We start from the raw sequence: 21,041 nt of genomic DNA, 5'->3' as shown, positions 1-21,041 counted from the left end.
TACAACAATAAATATGTTTATATAAATAAATAAATCTATAGAATACTTTAAATTATGATTTTAGGGCGAGAAAGAAAATTTGGAGGTAAAAAACTCCTCTTTTGTCTCGTGCGATGCATGGGCCATGATATATTTATTTATTATTAAAATTTTAATTTATGTAAAATTGTCAAAATATCATTATTTATGAGTTGTATTAATTGGTAAGAAAAAAATATGTTAATTTAAATATAAGTATTTGATTTAAATAGTAGTGTGTAATAACAATGTTATCAACTTAATGAGTATAATATTATTATTATTATTATTATTATTATTATTATTATTATTATTATTATTATTATTATTTATAGATTGTAAAGCAAATAATTTAAGTCAATCTCATTGGTTAAACAAATAACACTAAACTATCAATATATCAAAATCAATAGCCGTTATTTAATATAACAATTTTAGGCTTTTAAAAGTCCAAATTGTATTATTATTAAAAGTGCATATTTGAATAGCCTAGCATCAATTAAGAAATCAGGGAAAATACGAATAATATAAAAAAGAAAACATAACAATAAATAAATATGTTTATATAAATAAATAAATAATTTGTATACACAATTAAATAAATCTATATAATATTTTAAATTCTAATTTTTAGATATATAAATAGCTTTTTCTTTACAAATTCATATTGAAACTAATACAAATTTCCTACTCCTTAATTGCCTTAAAAATCACTGAAATATAAAAATATTTAAATATAAATAATTATAATTAAACAATCATGTAAACTTTTTTGAATGGAAAAAAAATAACATCTACTTATTTTTTAACCAATAAACGGAAACAAAATGATAAAAGAGTACGATATTCAACATTAGAGATAAATGAGAGTGACTAAATATTAATTTTGACACTTTAAATGATCATAGCTTATTGATATTAAATTTATTTTTTATAATTTCTACATTAAATTTAAGGTTTTTTTGTAATATTTAATTTAACATTCATATCAAGTATTATTTTTTTTCATGAATCGAAACTAATAATTTTTCAAAAAAAAAAGAGGAAAAAAAGGGTGATTATATGATATCCGTTGTTAAATTTGATCATTTGTGTTTCGTTAATTCAATCATTTTTCAACGGCATGCACGGCCAAAATTAACTAAAGCTCATTGTTTAAGATGATGAATTAGCAAGATAATTTAATCGGGTGGTCTCCTAAAACTAGGTTTCACATGAGTTTTTGTGTAATTTAATTGACAAAACACTTCACGACTCCTTTGATTTTTGGGCTAATTGCCTGTAAATCTCTAACGTTTACACGGAATTGGTTTTTGCACTTATTTTTATTTTTCTACTTTTAAATACCTAATATTTTGTTTTTGTCTCAAATTTATCCGACGACCAGTTTTTTCTTACGCCGGCACCGGAAATGCCACTATGGCAGCCGGAATTGACACCTAAACATAATTTTTACATGTGACAAAAAAATAAAAATAAAAAATAGAAAAAATTCCAAATCATCATCATCTTCCTCAAACCCTTATCCCCCTCCCCCAACCCACCGCCGCCTCACCCTGCCAACACCACCGGCGCCGCCCCTTCGCCGCCCCCTTCTCTCCCCCTATCCGCCGCCACCTCCCCCCTGCCACCACCACCACCATTCGCAGAATTCCACCACCATCACCACCACAATCCTGTCCTCCTTCACCTCCCACGAAGATCCTCAACAACTACCGTCGCGCCCCTCGGTCTCTGTTCTCCTTCACCTCCACCAAGATCCTCAACAACCAACCACCGCCGTCAAATAGAACAATCAAATCGAATTCCCCACCGACGACGCGGTGGTTGAGAGACAGAGATGACCTCGCCGAAGGTCAAACCAGCACGACCTTCCGCCGGCCCTCAGCCGCAGCCCAGCGCGACCTCAAATTTCCCTAAAATCACTGGGGAAAACCTCTCTTTCACCGGCATGCTCGAAATGCTCGGAACCACTGGGTTGACGCACAAGGACCAGGTGGAATATTCGGTTGTCTTCCAGGTAAGGGAGCCGGGAGATGGGATTGCGCTGGGGTGCAGCGAAGGGTGGGGAAAAGGGAGAGAGCGGTGGTGGGTGGGGGAATTATCGAGATCAAGATCGACTTTGGAGCGGAGCTTCTAGATCTGGAGCTTGGTGAGGCAGAGGACGACGGAGGCAATCGGCTTCCTCCGCTGCTCTAGGCAGTGGAGCGTTGGTGGTGGTGGCGGCGCCGGCGGTGGTGGAGGCGGTAGAGAGCGGCGCTGGGTGGGGGGATGGAGAGTTAGGGTTTGAAAATGTGGAAAGGACGATTGGGGGGAGGGGGTGATTTTTTGTTTTTTTTTTATTTTTTTTCCACATGTATTTTTTATTTCAATTTTTTTCAGATTTTTTTGTCACATGTCAAAAATGAGCCAAGTGGAGAATTCCGGCTGCCAACTCGTCGATTCTGGCTGCCACAGTGGCATTTCCGGCGCCGGCGTAAGAAAAAACCGGTCGCCGGATAAATTTGAGACAAAAACAAAAGGTTAGGTATTTAAAAGTAGAAAAATAAAAATAGGTGCAAAAACCAATTCCGTGTAAACGTTAGGGATTTACAGGCAATTAGCCCTTAATTTTTCTAGCAATGGAACTGTGTATTAAATTTTCCAATAATGCAAGATAAAATTTTTGTCTTGATTTGTCGATAATAATTATTTTTTTATAAATTAATTGTATTAAATAAAAAAATTTAAATGTCGCACCACAGGGGACTTGAACTCAAGACCTTTGGCCTTAGGCATTAACCTCTTACCGCTTGACCAACACACGCACACAATTCGTCCAGAATAATTATAGTGATTTTCAGTTTTTTCACATTTAATATTTATAAAAATTACACTTGACAAATTATTTATTAATTACTTAACAGATCAATTTTGATAGTTCATTTCTCCACTTTATACATATTTTTCAATCTTTTTTAAAATCCATACTCTTAAATCACAACACATTTTTAGTTGACGGATGTAGTATTAAAAATAATCTTATTATTATAGATGCATCCAAAGTCTACATGCTTATTTCAATTAGCTTATAAGATATAGTTTTTCAAGAACTTATCAGTTGTCAAAGTGTTATGATAATTAACTTTATAAGTTAGAGAGAAAAAAAAATTATTTAAAAGAGAAAATTGAAGATAAATGAACATAAATAGTATATGATGGAAATAGCTAACAATGGTTGAATAATATATTTGTAAAAATGATTGTTGCATATAAAATTGTGGAAAAATAAATTGGGATAGATAAACTTATTTTCTAGTGAGATTATTTTGTCAAACACTTTGAATGAACTTATAAGTTGTTATAAAGAATTTATAAGCTCAGTCAAACACCCTCTTAATACAACAATTTCCAGTTGAATTTATTTTGAAGTTTATTTATTTAAATCATGTGGAAGATTATTTGGAAAAAAATGTAAAAGTTTCAATTTTATATATATTAATATTATATCTCTAACACGACAATTTAAAATCTCACCATTTGAAATTTCCACCTTAATTCATGTGCTCACGCAACATCATCTTAATTCCCTATTTTTATTTACCTTATACTAACGTGTAATCCATCGAAATTCAGCGGGACTTGTTGATCCTGAGACGGATATGTACTAATGTATGAGGGGAATACACCAGTTAGCATTTTTGTTCGTTTTTCATATTAAGTGTTCTAAGACAAGCTAACTGATAATAAGTCAATTGAATGACACAGATCAACATATTAAAATTAGTTGATTGAAGTCCAAATAAATCCTGCTAACTGAGTGATCAATTAACTACCTTATTGACTGCTCGTAAGCTAGTCAGTGGAACCAATAATTGAAACATGTGCGAAATGTGATGGTAAGTTTTAACTCGTTTTTATAAAATATATTAAATTGTTTTTTCAGCTTAATCAAAGTTCAGTTTAACAATCAATGAGTTAGTGAATTTGGTAAAAAAAATAAAATAGAATCAATCTAATGAAATATAAGAAAGAATTTTATGCATATGTTGATCCCAATGCTTGTGGTTAGTATATTTGAATTTTTAATTAAATTAGTTAATTGGGTTTAATTAAATAAAAACATTTTTAATTTTAGAAAGTTGCCATTTTAGTAGAACAAATTAAAATGGAAAGGTGACAACTTCTATTGGAACATATGAAAATAGTTGTTAAAGTGTTACTATTGCATCGATTTGGTTCATTACAATTGGGTCAAGGCATGGGCCATGTAGAAGGTAGGCCCACGAAAAGGGCAAGTGTCCAGACTCCAGACATGACAAATTACAGTGCCACTTTTTAATGAAGTCATGAATTCTTTATGCTCTGCGCCAAAAATCATAGGCCCTGAACTTTTTAAAATTTACAATTTTGGGATTCGAATATTTTTTATTCTTGCTCTTCTTCTTTATTAGTAGTAATTGTATGTCCTCGTGCTCCTCTGGAATGCTTGGATCATGATATATTAATTTATTTTTAAAATTTTAAATTATATAAAAATATAATTATTTATAAATTAAATTAATTGATAATAAAAAAGTATTATATATTAATATTTAATTTAAAATAGTGTATAATAATAAAATTATCAGCAGCGATGAGATGGTAGATTTGATAATCTGCTTTCCTCTGTAGCAGCTCGACCGTTGAGCTCTCCACGTTTGGATTTTCCTCTGCGTTTCTCCCTACCCCACTGCCATCACTACGACGCTGCTTACAACAGCGATGATTGCGCGATTACGACGACGACCAAGAGAGAGAGAGGAAGTCAATGGGCGAGGGAGGTCAGGGCACGTCGGCGGAGCCGCCGCTGCTACCTAGTCGTGGACAGTGGCGCTTGAAGCAAGTTTTTTAAATGACCGCTGCTGCACAGGTCAAGTGTTTTAATTAATTCATTAATTTTGGTGGAACACATTTAATTATAACATAGCAATCCTCTTCTTAATCTCCGTGCCCAAAAGAAAGTTGCCGCTTTTAATGGGATAGATGAAGTATTTTATAGTACTTAAATAAGTATAATAACTATATTTATAGATTGTAAAACAAATAATTTTAGTCAATCTCATTTAGAACAAATAACACTAAACCATCAATATAACAAGATTAATAGCCGTCATTTAATATAAAAAATTGGGGCTCTTAAAAGTCCAAATTGTATTCTTATTAAAATTTCATATTTAAATAGCTCAAAACTAATTTAAACTCATAAAAAATATATCAAAACAAAAATATAGCAACAAATATATTTATATAAATAAATAACTAATGTGTAACCCGTTGAATTTCGACGAGTAATTATTTTAGTTATATTTATAATATAATAAATAAAATAATATTTATATCAAAATAATGAATTTACTATGTAAATAATTATTTTACTATTTGTTCTCATCACAAAAATGTATAGTAACATGTGTTGAATATCCACACATATTTATATTTATAAATATAATTTATCACAATAATTGGTTATCCGTCTCAATAAAGACTCAAATATTAAAGATTAAACATTCATATACAAAATTAAGAGATTATAAATTAGAAAAAAAAATTATGTAAACATGTTGATAAAATTTCCGTACCCGTCAAGAATGTATGTTACTCATAACAATATAATTTGAATAACAAAACAATTAAAATTAGAGAAAATTCCACGAAAACATGTTGATAAATATTCTTACCCGTCTAAAATATATATACTCATACTCGTCCCAATTTTGATTAGTTACACGAACTCATTTAATTTATAAATATAAGCTGTTATAAATTTATATATTTATTCTCGTTTATAATTTATATACTCATGTTAATCTAAAATTCAATTAAAATATATTTTTGTACCCATTCATGTCTCAATCTCTTATAATAAATTAGTAATATCCGCTACTTAAATAATATACTCCCTTCGTCCCTTAAATAACTTCATATCTTTATTTTTTGGGTCATCTCTCAAATAACTTTTTATCCATTTTGGGACACTACTCCACCACTAATAATACCCCGCTTATTCTTATTTTTCATCTTTTCACCATTTTCAATACTAATTATAAGACTCTTTATCAACAACCCATCTTAACCTAACCTTTTAATAAAAAATTACTTTCTATAATGTTTTATCAATAACTTACTTCAACTTAAAATATATTTTATTATACTATTATTTATTGTTAGATATATTTTATAATTAATATGTCATTATAACAAGAGAGAGAATGAATTGTTTAAGGTTGGTCTGTGCACTATGCACATTATGATCGGTTATTCAGGCAACTGTAGGGAATATAACAATATTCAATTTTGGCGTGATGGCGTGATGGCGTCGCCAGAGGGGGTTGGGGGGTGGGTGAGCGAGTGGCGTAAGGGTTTAGGGGGGGCGTCGCTGAATTTGGGGGATGGAGTTAGGTCACATTTTTTTATAATTATTTTTATTAAAAAAGTCACTAAAAGTAAAATAGTAAATTTACGATAAAAAGGTTTTTATTTTTATTTTTTTTATCTTCATGAATAATTTTTTCTTTTACTATATGAAATGGGCTAATAGTATATTATTAACTCATAAAATTACATCGAAATGTGACATTTTCATATAATAATAAAAATGAATCAAAAGACATCACATAAGTGCATGATCTCAATAAAACATGTAAAAAAATCATGGAAAATTAGTGTTTATCATCAAATCACCCTTCTTTCCATACTTGGGTCTTCACACATAGTGCCACCTTTTTTGTTTTTGAGAATTTGCGGGAAAACAAAGAAACATCAAATTTTAGACTCTCACAACGGACCCACCAATTTTTCTAAATCCAAATACTTATAGTGATATATAAATAGCCATTTTGCATTGTGTGCTTTCCATTAGTTGTCCACCTCCATCAAGAACTCTCACACACAACATCATAGTATAAATTAAACTGAAAAGAGTTACAAAAGTAAAAGAAATTATATTGTTTGTTATGATTTTATATTCATCTCGTTAATGGTTAGGGCTCCATGCTGCGATAAAACGGGCCTGAAGAAAGGCTTGTGGACTGCGGAAGAAGATCAAATTCTCATCAACTTCATCACCCAAAATGGGCATCCCAATTGGCGGGCACTTCCCAAACAGGCCGGTACGAAATAAACTTCTATCATTTTTGCATTTATTTTCTTCTTACGGGCTTCGTGGACCAGGATTGTTGAGGTGTGGAAAGAGTTGTCGTCTCCGGTGGATGAACTACTTGCGCCCCGATATTAGGAGAGGGAATTTTACCAAACAAGAGGAGGATTCTATCATTCAATTGCATGCACAATTGGGAAATAAGTACATTTCCAACTCCATTTTTTTTATTATAAAATTTTATGCTGCATTTTCGCATCAATCTTGTTTTCTTCAGATGGTCTGTGATTGCATCAAGATTGTCGGGGCGGACAGATAATGAGATAAAAAATGTTTGGCACACTTACTTGAAGAAACGAGTCGCCAGAAAATATCAACCCCAACCGCAAATCAAGACCGGAGAAGTTGAATACTCATCTAATCAGTATTGTCAACAAGTGGAGCTCAGCATGCCGGGGGAATCCCTCAGTGAGGTCTCATCGGCCATCATTTCCGACGATGCTCTGATGTCGAATTTGTTATACAAGTGGCCGGAGATGGGTGAGAGTTTCTGGTTGGAGGTTTTTCCGGTGGAGGAATGGAGTGACATTAGTGATTTCTCATCTGGCTATAACCATCCTGATCAACTTCGTTTTGCTGACTCGGAATTAAATATGGAAGATTGCAGTGTTTGGTCGGATGTGTTTAATAAGGCCAATGAATTAACGGAACTTATTTGAACTAAATCAGTGGGAGATATTAGAAATTTGTAGCTTAGGTTAGAATCAAATTGGTTTTGTTGATATGATCGTGTAATGGGTAACTCGTTTATTTAATTTTTATTTTGATGTACGCTCGTTCGGGCGATGCACGACGATAATTATAGTTATTAAATATTTTTAATATTTTATATGTATTTAGATATTGTATTTATATAAAGTGTAAAAATTAATATTAAGATATTGTAAAGAGTAGTATTTAGATATTATATTTATATTTTCTGTACTTATGTGACTTCAAATCTATTAGCTTTTACATGAAATGTGTATTATAAAGATTTTCATAATGCATATTTCTAGTTTTGTACCCGGTGCGATGCATGGTATCAAAATGTGTAGAATATTACATACATACAAAATTTAATTACAAATACAAAGAGCTATATCTTAATCTTAATATACATAATATAATGTAGATAAAAACGGCCACCAACAACTCAAAAAAGAGAGTGAACTAATTTAGATGAAACAATTTAGAAGATAATTTAAATAATCTTTTTCAAGTACCTTCAAAATTCAAATATTAATTTTCTTGTAAAGAATTTCATGAATTAATTAAGAAAATATCCTCATTTTTGGTTTAATAAAATATCATTATATATTTTTAATTTATTTTTATATACCATTTCTACCTTTTTATGAGCATACACCCTAAGAAAGTGTATGAAAAATAAATATGTGTTAACTTAATGGTAGAATGATTAATGGCTGATGCTAAAACTCTAATGTTCAAGTTCATGGTCACGGTCACACTATATTTAAAATTGTTTATTCAACAACTGTAAAAAAAAATGTAAAAGAGGTGACATGGCCTATATGTGTTTGTGTGTGTAATTATATATATAGGGTTAGGTTATGTGGAGAACAACAAATATTCAAATAATAGAGAACATTGAACATGTCAGTAATTCCCCTTGAACGTTAAACGTTCGTAACAGTCATTTCGTTGAACACTTCTTAACATATAAGCTATAAACTAATTAAAATGTGTGAATTCTATGTAGAACACCTACAAATTCTCTGTGCAAATATCTGAATTGCAAAAAATATTTTTTTTGCTACCTATGAGATTCGAACTCAGGACCATGAATTCATCCAACAAGGTGATGAATCAACCGTAGATCTTGATGATCTAAAGGCTGAAAATGATTCCTATTTTATATTCTAAGAAGTGTTTTTATTTTAGCCCTCCCCTATATATATATATATATTTATTTATTTATCTTATGATTCCTATTTATATAGATTTATTTATGTGTGTTAATGGTGCGAAATATCCATTGAGAATAGTGAAAATCAATAGTTGTCCAGTCAACATTTTTTCAATAAAAGTTAGTCAATTTGAACTATTTCGAACGAAATTACCATCGCTCTTCTTTCTTGTTCCTACAAAAAATATGGGCTCTCTTTCTTTGAAACCCTAGTTCCTCCGTCGCACCGCCGAGCTGCTTTATCTCTCTCTCTCTCTCTCTCTCTCTCTCTCTCCGTCTCTGATGTTACCAATATGTCGTTGTCCACATCCTCTTATCCATATATACTTCCATTTATGAGATGCAAATACATATTTAACAAGATCTGGAACGAATGGAACAAATTTGTACCATCTGTTTCAAGATCTGTCATGTCCGCAGATCAATTCACCCATTAGCACCACCCATAATATGTGCCCATGCCCAGAACATGTATTCATTGGCGAAAGATATATACCCAATGATATCCAGTTAGTATTGACATATAGTTAGGAATTGTCAGTAAAGATCCCCAATGGTATCATTTTCAAACAATTGTAGATTTAATTATGGCTTATAGCTAGATTTGTGCAATTTTCGTTTTATTTTGTGTTATTTTATAAGTTTTTTAGTTGTATTTGTTTGTAAAATGATGAAGATGAATAAAATATTATTTTTGAATTTGTGTTCTTATTTCAAATTTCTGTCGTGTGAAATGTTGGGACAAATGACACGAATATTTCATTTCGCATTATTCGTCCCAAACTCCATCACACCAAGTGTTGGAATGAACGGTACATAATGTCATATTCGAATTATTCGTCTCAATTGTTGTCGTGCCAAATATTGAGACAAACGGTACGAAATGACCTATTTGCACCATTCATGCTATCTAAGATCTTTCGCGCTTGTGTTGGCACGAGTAGGGCCATTCACACTTCGTACCATTCGTCCTAACATTTAAAACTAGCACTTGGCGCTTGAGATTGAGACGAATGGTACGACTATGCTATTTCGTACCATTCATGCCAAACACTTGGCGCGACAGAGAATGGGACGAATGGTACAAATATTCTATTTCGCACCATTCACTCCAATTTCTTTCTCGCCAAATGTTTGATACGAATGGTACCAATACACTATTTCTTAACATCTGTGCCAAGGTTTGTCGTGCCAAATATTGGAATGAATGATACGAAGCGCGAAGTGGCCTACTTGTGCCAACACATTCGAACCATTCGTACCAACTGCTTGGTGCTAGAGGTGCCCACGGTTCGGTTCCCGGTTTGAACCGAACCGAAACCACCGGTTCCACGGTTCTAAAAATAGGAACTGGAATCGAACCGGAAACATAGTGTCACGGTTTCGGTTCCAACTGTGAACCGGCGGTTCCAGTTTCGGTTCTAAACCAGCGGTTCTCGGTTCCAAAAGAATGAACCATTTTTTATATATTTTTTATTATTTATTTATTTTTATTTTATGTTTTAAAGTGTTGGTTTGAAGTTTATAAAATGTACACAATGTTGAACTATTTATTTAGGTTGTAAATGATTGAAATTTAGTATGAATTAGATGTGAGAATGAGAGTTGACCATTTTATTTAGATTGTAAAGGATTGAAATTTAGTATAAATTCGATGTGGGAATAAGAATTTGAGATAGATAAAAGTAAATGATATAAAAGAAGCACATGAACTTATGTTTTTTCAATGCACATGATTCCCACATCGAATTTTTACTAAACTTCAACTATTCACAACCTAAATAAAATGGTCAATCCTCATTTCTCATTCTCACATCTAATTCTTACTAAACCTTAACCATTTATAACCTAAATAAATGGTTCAACATTATTTACATTTCATACAACACTTCAAAATATAGTAAATTTTTTTAAAAAATGACGGTTCGAACCGAGAACCGCCGGTTCTAGGGGCGGTTTGGCGGTTCCACGGTTTGGTTCTGGTTTTGAATCGGGAACTGCCGATTTTGTAAACTTGGAACCGTAACCAAACCGGTCGAACCCGGTTTCCGTTCCGGTTCGAAATCGTCTAACATGGTTCAGGTTCTGGAACCGTCCCGGACAGTCCGATTTCACGGTTCAATTTTTGATTCCGATTTTTTTGGCCACCTCTACCTGGTGCGAAAGACATTGGAACGAATGTTTCGAATATGTCATTTCGTAACATTCATCCTACAAAAATGCCGCAATAAAAATAATATATTTGCACTTTGTTCTAACAAATCTAACTATAATTGATGAACAAAATTCAAATCAACATTTTATTTATTTTCTTCATTTTGTAAACAATATATAATTACAAATCATATGAGCAAATTAATGCGAAATGCTACAACTATCACAAAATCTAACTATTCCCTAAACTAAATTATTGAAGTGTGATGCACTTATCTAGAATATTCTAGGTGAGAATAAGCTATGTATATTCTAGAGAATTCACCACTAGCTAGATCAATCTAGAGTATTCTAAATAATACCTAGGACATGTATAGTATCTAGAGAATTCCTTAAGTGGATGCTAGTAGAGAATTCTAGATACAAGTTAGTGTAGTGGGATCTAGAGAGATCTTCCCACACCTATAAATAGAGCTCTTGTGAGCCATTTGTAACCAATCTCACATAATCTCAAACATCTCAAAAACATCACTCTATCTAATATTATCTAAGTTCTTTGGAGACAAGAGCTCTGATAACACTCATGTTTCCATGGTTTTTAGTGTTCTTATGATGTTAATTTTATAGGAAATTGAGTGTTGGATGATTGTTTTGTGCTTAAATTATTTTATTTTGTGAAATATGTTACTTTCTCGTACTTTGATGAATTTTACAGAAATATGGAGTTCGAATTTGGACTGTTGATCTTAATTAAAGTTGTAGTTCGTCTCGATACGAGTTCGTAGGCGCAAACGGTTCGCAAATCCGAGTTCGGACGAAGAAGATATGGCCGAAACAAGAAAGTCGCGCACAACAGTGAATAGTGCCCGACGGGAATTTCCGAATTTTCGGGATTTTGCGGGATTTTCGGATTTTATCAGTATTTTCGAGTTCTACACTGTATTTATCTCCTGTGCCTATATATAGGTCCTTTCCCTGACCTATTAGACACATCTTTTCACATCTCTTTACCTCTTTTCATATTTTTCAGTTTTAGACTTAGGATTTTAATGCTTTCATAGATTAGATTTCTTTTCCTGCAAGATTCAAGATTCAAGCTGTTCATCCAGAATTTCTTTCGGGTTTTATTTATTTTATTTATTTCAATTGCTTTCTTTTATTTATGCTTTTATCTTATTTTATGATGTCTGGCTAGTTCGTTAATTTGAACCTAGGGTTTGTATATAGCTGATTGATTATGTGTTTTTGATTTATTGATATCAATTTGCCCTCCAACTTATGATTCATGATTCCTGGTGCTTAATCTCTTGTGAATTATCTGATCAATGATTTACATGTCCAGCTGTTCAGTTTGAGTCTTGAATGCGATAATTGTTCAGCCGATTCAGGAATGCATGATATAGTGTTAGCCTTGAGTCTTGAATGCGATAGGTGAAGCTATAGGAAGCTATTCTTTATGTGCTATTGGGAGTTAATTTATTCCTTGGAGTCTTGAATGCGAAAAGGGATTAATTAATCTACGTTCATAGGTGGTCGTTAGAGACGCTTGTGAATAATATAGTGATCTTTCATCAGGGTTGGATTAAATTGGTAATTGAATCAATAGATTAAATGCATATAATTAATTAGTAAAAGTACATCCCTAGGGTCAGAGTCTTTTATTATTTGAGTTTTTACCTTATTTTATTTGTTGTTATCTGAATTTAGTGCTAATCAAACCTTCCTACTTTTTGTTGCCTGTCTACTGTTATAGTCTGTTTAGGAGATAGCTAGAGTTATTTCGTTGTGTCAGTCCCTGTGGATACGATACTCGGTTACTGATTATTTGCTACAATTGCACCGTGTTAGTTGCGGTATTTGTTGCTAAGAAATTAGCGATCAAGCTCCACTCTAAAATCATTATCTCTATCTTCTACACACACTACACTCACAATATTCTCTACACCACTTCACTACAATCACTCACCATACTCAAACCTCTATATAATCACCTCCATTTTCTAACAAGTGGTATCAGAGCTTGTTCGATCATAAGCGGGCGTTATGGCGTCGTCAAGTCTCTCCATCACGACTCCAATATTCAATGGAGAAAACTATGACTATTGGAGTGTTCGTATGAAGACTTGCCTTGAATCCCATGATCTTTGGGATGTCATTGAAGAAGGAATCACCATGCCGGGAGAAGATATCGACAAGACATCCTCAATCGAGGTACGTAAGAAATTAAAGCAACAAAATGCTAAAGCTCTTTATCTTCTCCAACAATCTGTTAGTGATTCTATCATGGCAAGAATTATTCGAGCCACTACTGCAAAAGAAGCTTGGGATATCCTTAAGGAGGAGTTCCAAGGAAATGTTAAAGTTCGAACCATTAAACTACAAAGTTTAAGGCGAGAACTAGAGAATCTTAAAATGAAAGATTCAGAAGCCGCAAAAGATTATTTCTCAAGAATAATGGAAATAATCAATCAAATGCGGTCATACGGAGAGAACGTCTCCGATGAAAGGATCGTACAGAAGGTCTTAATCAGCCTTACCGAGAAGTATGATCTAGTAGTGGCGGCGATTGAAGAATCAAAAGATTTATCAAAAATGTCTGTCGCGGAGCTGATGGGTTCCTTGGAAGCACACGAGCAACGATTGAGTAGGCGACATGAAAGTTCACTTGAGAGTGCCTTTCAGTCCAAACTCAACGTTAGAGGCAATAAGTCAAGGAGCGGCGGAAATTTTAAAAGCAATCACAAGGAAGGAAGCTCCAGCAACAAGGAGAGCAAGGCAAATTTTCCACCATGCGGAATTTGCAAGAAGACAAATCACTTGGAGAAGGATTGCTATCATCGAGGAAAGCCACAGTGCAAAAACTGCAAAAGGTTCGGGCACGTGGAAAAAGATTGCAGAGATAGAAGAAATCATCAAGCCAACTATTCAGAAAATCAAAATGAGAAGGAGAACATGTTCTATGCATGTCACTCGGCAACGGAAGCAGGAGAAGAAGAATGGTACATCGATAGCGGATGCAGCAACCACATGACATCCAACGAGACCATCTTCCGTGAGTTAGATACTTCAGTCAAGACGAAGGTGAAGATGGGCAATGGAGAACTGGTGGAGACGAAAGGGAAAGGTACAATTGCCATAGAAACTAATAAAGGTACGCGATTTATTAGAAATGTTCTCTTAGTACCTCGTCTTGCACAAAGTCTATTAAGTGTTGGCCAAATGATGGAAAGTGGATATGCCCTCCACTTTGAGAAAGATTCTTGTCGAATTTACGACAAGAAAAATAACCAAGATATTGCAGTAGTAAAAATGGGAAAAAATAGAAACTTTCCCATTCAATGGCAATATCCACAAAAGGCAATGGTGGCTCAACTCGACGATACGAGTCTATGGCACCGGAGATTTGGGCATTTCAACCTAAATGCCTTAAGGCTACTTCATCAGAAAAATATGATGAGAGACATGCCTCTTCTAAATGAAAGAGAAGGTGTATGCGAAGGATGCATGATCGGAAAGCAACACAGACAACCATTTCCAACGGAGAAAACATGGCGAGCCAAGGAGATACTAGAGCTTGTCCACACCGACGTTTGTGGACCAATGCGCACACCTTCAGTAAACCAAAACAGGTACTTCATACTCTTTATTGATGACTACTCTAGAATGACTTGGGTATATTTCCTCCAAGAAAAATCAGAAGTCTTTAGAATCTTCAAGAGATTTAAGAACTTTGTGGAGAACCAAAGTGGTCGCAAAATAAAGAAGCTAAGAAGCGATCGAGGTACCGAATACAACTCAAAAGAGTTCAACAAGTTCTGTGAAGATGAAGGTGTGGAGCATCAACTAACGGTGGCCTACACTCCACAACAAAATGGCGTGTCGGAAAGAAAGAATCGAACAGTCATGGAGATGGCGAGATCCATGCTGGCGGAGAAAGGATTGCCAAAGAAGTTTTGGGCGGAGGCAGTATATACATCGGTCTACCTACTCAACCGATGTCCAACAAAGGCCGTGCTAAACAAGACGCCGATCGAAGCTTGGTCAGGGCAAAAGCCTTCAGCCAAACATTTGAGGGTCTTTGGAAGTATCTGCTACATCCACATTCCCTCAGTAAAAAGACACAAACTGGAGGACAAGACGGAGAAGGGAATCTTCCTCGGCTACAGCTCTAAATCCAAGGGTTATAGAATCTACAATCTTGAGACCAAGAAGCTGGTGACAAGTCGAGACGTGGAATTTGACGAACAAGCCTCCTGGAATTGGGAGACAGAAAGTGTTGAAAGGCAGACAACAACTACACTCCTAAAAGAAGTCACAGAAGATGGAGAACAAGATCAACAAAGCCCACCAAGGTCCTCTTCAGAAGCCAATACCTCAAGTGGATCCGACTCAGACTCCTCACCAGACTTTCCACCTTTTCGGGTAAGAACTCTAGCAGATTTATATGAATCCACTGATATATATGAGACATGCAACTTTTGTTCTTTGGAGCCAAGTAACTATGCAGAAGCATCCAAAGAGAAAGTTTGGATTAAAGCAATGGAGGAGGAGATAAAAATGATAGAAAAGAATGATACTTGGGAGTTGGTGGATCTTCCAAGTGACAAGGAAGTCATTGGAGTCAAATGGGTGTTCAAGACAAAGCTGAATCCTGATGGTTCGATCCAGAAGCATAAGGCAAGACTTGTCGCAAAAGGATATGCTCAAGTACCAGGAGTCGACTACACAGAAACGTTTGCTCCAGTAGCCCGGATGGACACAATTCGAGCACTTATAGCTCTGGCGGCTCAAAAGAGATGGAAAATCTATCAACTTGATGTTAAGTCGGCATTTCTCAATGGAGATCTAATAGACAAGATATATGTGGAGCAGCCAGAAGGATTCACAAAGCAAGAAGGCAAAGTTCTTCGTCTCAAGAAAGCTCTCTATGGGCTCAAACAAGCGCCACGAACCTGGTACAGCAAAATAGACGGATATTTCACCGATCAAGGATTCAGGAGGAGCAAGAACGAAGCAACTCTATACATCAAAACTCAAGGTACGGACATCCTGATTGTCTCTCTTTATGTTGATGACTTAATTGTCACAGGAAATAACACAAAATTGATCGAGGATTTCAAGAGAGACATGATGAGCACCTTTGAGATGACGGACTTAGGATTAATGCACTATTTTCTCGGAATGGAGATAAGTCAAGAGGAAGAAGGCATCTTCCTATCACAAAAGAAGTATATTGAAGATATGCTCAAGAAGTTCAAGATGCAAGACTGCAAGCCAGTGGTTACACCTCTCATTCCAAATGAGAAGTTGAAGAAAGAAGATGGGTCTAGACCGACGGATTCTACCAACTATCGAAGTTTGATTGGGAGTCTACTATATTTGACGGCAACAAGGCCTGACATCAAGTATGCAACAAGCCTTCTATCCAGATTCATGGAAAGTCCGAAGGAGACTCACTATGGAGCAGCAAAGAGACTTCTCAGATACCTGCAAGGTACGCTCAACTATGGTATCTGGTACAAACCAAAGTCTGACTCACAGATCAGTGGATATAGCGATAGCGATTGGGCTGGATCTCAAGATGACATGAAAAGCACATCAGGCTATGCTTTCAAGCTTGGCTCAGGAATTTTTTCTTGGGGATCAAAGAAGCAAGACTCAGTTGCACTATCAACAGCAGAAGCTGAGTATGTTGCAGCAGCCGAAGCAGCATGTCAAGCTATATGGCTTAGAAGAATACTAGCGGATATGGGCGAACCGCAAGACTCATCGACAGAGATCTACTGCGATAACAAGTCATCTATAGCAATGGCTAAGAATCCAGTTCAGCACAATCGCACCAAGCACATCGACATCAAGTATCACTTCTTGAGAGATGTTGAAGCAAAGAAACTTATCGAGATGAAGTATTGTCCAACAGAAGAGCAGTTGGCGGACATCTTCACAAAAGCACTACCAAGGGACAGATTCCAGTTTCTACGAAGAATGCTTGGAGTAACCGATAAATGCATCAAGGAGGAGTATTGAAGTGTGATGCACTTATCTAGAATATTCTAGGTGAGAATAAGCTATGTATATTCTAGAGAATTCACCACTAGCTAGATCAATCTAGAGTATTCTAAATAATACCTAGGACATGTATAGTATCTAGAGAATTCCTTAAGTGGATGCTAGTAGAGAATTCTAGATACAAGTTAGTGTAGTGGGATCTAGAGAGATCTTCCCACACCTATAAATAGAGCTCTTGTGAGCCATTTGTAACCAATCTCACATAATCTCAAACATCTCAAAAACATCACTCTATCTAATATTATCTAAGTTCTTTGGAGACAAGAGCTCCACTCTAAAATCATTATCTCTATCTTCTACACACACTACACTCACAATATTCTCTACACCACTTCACTACAATCACTCACCATACTCAAACCTCTATATAATCACCTCGATTTTCTAACATAAATTTTTATTTTTCATCATTTCCTTCACTTTCTTGTATTGGAGGAAGGCATCGTGCGAGGGCTGCATTGATGAATTTGGGAAGGCTGGAGATTGGTTTATTCTTCACCCCAATCATGCGCACTTCGCACATATGGAACGAATTTTCATCCATTTGTGCACTTTTCACGGTTGGAACGAAATTGTTTTTTAGTTCCAATTGTTCTTCGCATATGCGAGTCAGATCTCAGGGCGGTTGCACAAATGGAACCATTAACACAATTCATACCAGTCCTTGTCCCAATAGATCTTGGTACTGACAACATGGATTGGGCTAATGGGCGCATTGACTATATTATTTCTTTGTTTCATACAACAGATTTTCGAACGGATGATACAAATTCATAACATTTCATTTACGATTTTTTTAGATCAGAATTTGCATTTCATGATTTTCGTAGATCTGGAATTCCTTGAACTGCTAGAACTCAAATTTTGCCATATTCTGTGAGAAATGATGCTGACGGCGGCAACAAAGAAAATCGCAAAAAAGAATGACTTTTTGGAGAGAGAGAGTGATACTTTAGAACAATGGAGGCGTGCGGCGGAACTAGTATAACACCCTAAAAGAATTAAACTTAAATTTATATACTCCTATTATTTAATGTGAAAATCATAAAATAATAGTTATATACACCTCTTTGAATATAAAATAGGAACCATTTTCAGTCTTTAGATCATCAAGATCTACGGTTCATTCATCACCTTGTTGGATGAATTCATGGTCTCGAGTTCAAATCCATAGATAACAAAAAAATTATTTGTTGGAAATATGGTTTTAATGCCATATCTGGAAATTATTATTTTAATTAAATAATTTCCAGATATGGCATTAAAACCATATTTCCAACATTATTTTCGCAATTCATGCATTTACATAGCGAATTCATACGTGTTCTACAGTCATGATAATATTTAACTACTAGGTGGAGCAAAAAGTAGACAAGAGTCCCTTGTGGCGCGACCTTTTAATTTCTTTATTTAATATTGTATATTTATAAAAAAAAAGTAGACAAGAGTTAATTTAAAGTTACAGCTGAGCAAAATATTAGACTAGATGCAAAAAAGTTTTCTCAAAATGATTGGACGCGCTAATTCGACTTTCCACGTATCTCTGACATCAATTACCTGAAATTTATAAAGGGCATACAAGTATACTCACTGTGGGACATCATACAATAATTGTCCAAGTTTATAAAATGATAACTTATACGATCACAACATACATAACCTCAATTTACACGATGGCATACCAGGGACTTTAATGTCCTGAACCCTATTTACGAATCCCTGGCGAAATCTCAATATAAACCTCAAATCGCACTGTGGCATCCCAAAGGCTGTGACGTCCTAAACCATATTTACAGATATAAACTATAATTTATAACACATAAGATTTAATATGACAAAAGATTCTTGTTCTTTAATCGAAGATGAGAGGATGGAGATTTATACACAAGTTTCTCATCCTTGTAAAGACAAAAATACAACCAAACTACGTACAAAACTCATGGTTCATTTGAGGCAAGTCAATAAATTTAATATGACAAAAGATTCTTATTTTTTAGTTGGAGATGAGAGAATGGAGATTTATACACAAGTTTCTCATCCTTGTAAAGATAAAAATGCAACCAAACTACGTACAAAGCTTGTGGTTCATATGGAGGCAAGTCAATAAATTTAATATGACAAAACATTCTTGCTTTTTAGTCGGTGATGAGAGAATGGAGATTTATACACAAGTCTCTCATCCTTGTAAAGAAAAAAAATACAACCACATTGCGTACAAAGCTTGTGGTTCATTCGAGTCTATGTATGTGTGTTGATTGTTGAGAGCTTTTTTTTTTTTTGAGAAAGATGTGTATTAATTGAGAGGTTTTTTTTTTTTTTTTGTGAAAGATGTGTATTAATTGAGAGCTTTATATAAAGGGCAAATCTCGCGAATAATATATGTGGTTTTATTAAGTATGGAGGAAAGAAATTTCGACTTTCCGCTAAAATAAATGTTGAATGTATGGGATAACTATAAGGCATGCTGCATGCAACATCAATTAAAGAAATGTGAATTGATTAATTTACAAAGTGGAGAATATAATTGCTGAACTCATTTAGAAGTCCTCCAAAAATACTTTTCGGATTATATTGCGTGTGGTACTCTTTAAAATTTCCAGCTTACGACGAGTGTTTGCATCAACCCATTTGAAAGTGATTAAATTAATTTTACTAGTACAAACTTCCTTCAAAATAATAATAATAATAATAATAATAATAATAATAATAATAATAATAATAATAATAATAATAATAATAATAATAATAATATTTCTACTAGCCCAAACAAATCTTAGCTTCGCCCATGATTTGAACACTTTAAGAATCGTGCCAGTCATATGTATATAGTATGTCCAATCAACATCCAAATTATTTATTTAATTAAATCTTACAAAATGATGATGGTTCAGTAAACCGTAAAATAAATACTTTTTTTTAAAAAATTTGTTACAACCAAAAAAAGGAAAAAACCCACTCACACTCTAGCTCCTAGTGTGACTCGAACCCCCGACCTATTGGTTGGAGGAGAAGCGTCTTACCAACAAACTGCGCTTCATCGTCACCGTAAAATAAATACTTGTAACATACACATTTGGAAATTGGAATAGTAAACTAATTGGTTATATAATGAAACGCAATAATTTACTAATGTGGTATTCCACTACAAAAAAAACGTGTATTTGCCGACGACAATTAGCAGCGGCATCCCTGCCGCCGGTAATTAGCGACGGCACGGCGGCAGCAAAAACGACCACCCGTATCTTACGTTATACCGGCGAATTAGCGGTGACGAACGCGCCGTTGCTAATATTAACATTTATTATTTTATACTCCCTCCGTCCACAAAATGAGTACTCATTTGTGGACGGCACGGGTTTTAAGAAATGCGTGGAGTGTAGTGTGAATAGTTTAAGGGTCCCACTTTTTGAGTGTATTAATTAAAGAGATGTGTGGGGTACACTTTCCAAAAAGGGAAATGGGTACTCATTTCGTGGACGGATGAAAAAGGAAATATGAGTACTCATTTCGTGGACGGAGGGAGTATGTATTATTGATTTATTTATTAATACTCCCTCCGTTCATAAAAGAACTTCCTAGGAGGGAGTGGCATGGGTTTTAAGAAAAAATATTATTGAGTGTATTGAGAGTGGATAAAAGGTAGTTGAGTGTATTGGAAGTAATGAAAATGTGTTATAATTAATATTGGGAGTTGTGAAAAGTGAAAAGTAAGAG

General features: G+C 34.5%; 1 protein-coding gene across 1 annotated transcript; it reads left to right on the top strand.

The window, feature by feature from the left end:
- The first annotated feature begins 7,015 nt into the window (after positions 1-7,015).
- Positions 7,016-7,854, top strand: LOC130985548 (transcription factor MYB14-like). The gene is made up of 3 exons (XM_057908573.1): positions 7,016-7,148; positions 7,210-7,339; positions 7,413-7,854. The coding sequence occupies exons 1-3, from the start codon at positions 7,016-7,018 to the stop codon at positions 7,852-7,854; spliced, it is 705 nt and encodes a 234-aa protein (XP_057764556.1).
- Positions 7,855-21,041: the final 13,187 nt, after the last annotated feature.

Source organism: Salvia miltiorrhiza, chromosome 5 (genome assembly GCF_028751815.1).
Source record: "Salvia miltiorrhiza cultivar Shanhuang (shh) chromosome 5, IMPLAD_Smil_shh, whole genome shotgun sequence".
Lineage (NCBI taxonomy): Eukaryota > Viridiplantae > Streptophyta > Magnoliopsida > Lamiales > Lamiaceae > Salvia > Salvia miltiorrhiza.
The sequence above is the reverse complement of the archived record's forward strand: the minus strand, read 5'-3'. Positions and strand labels throughout refer to the sequence as shown.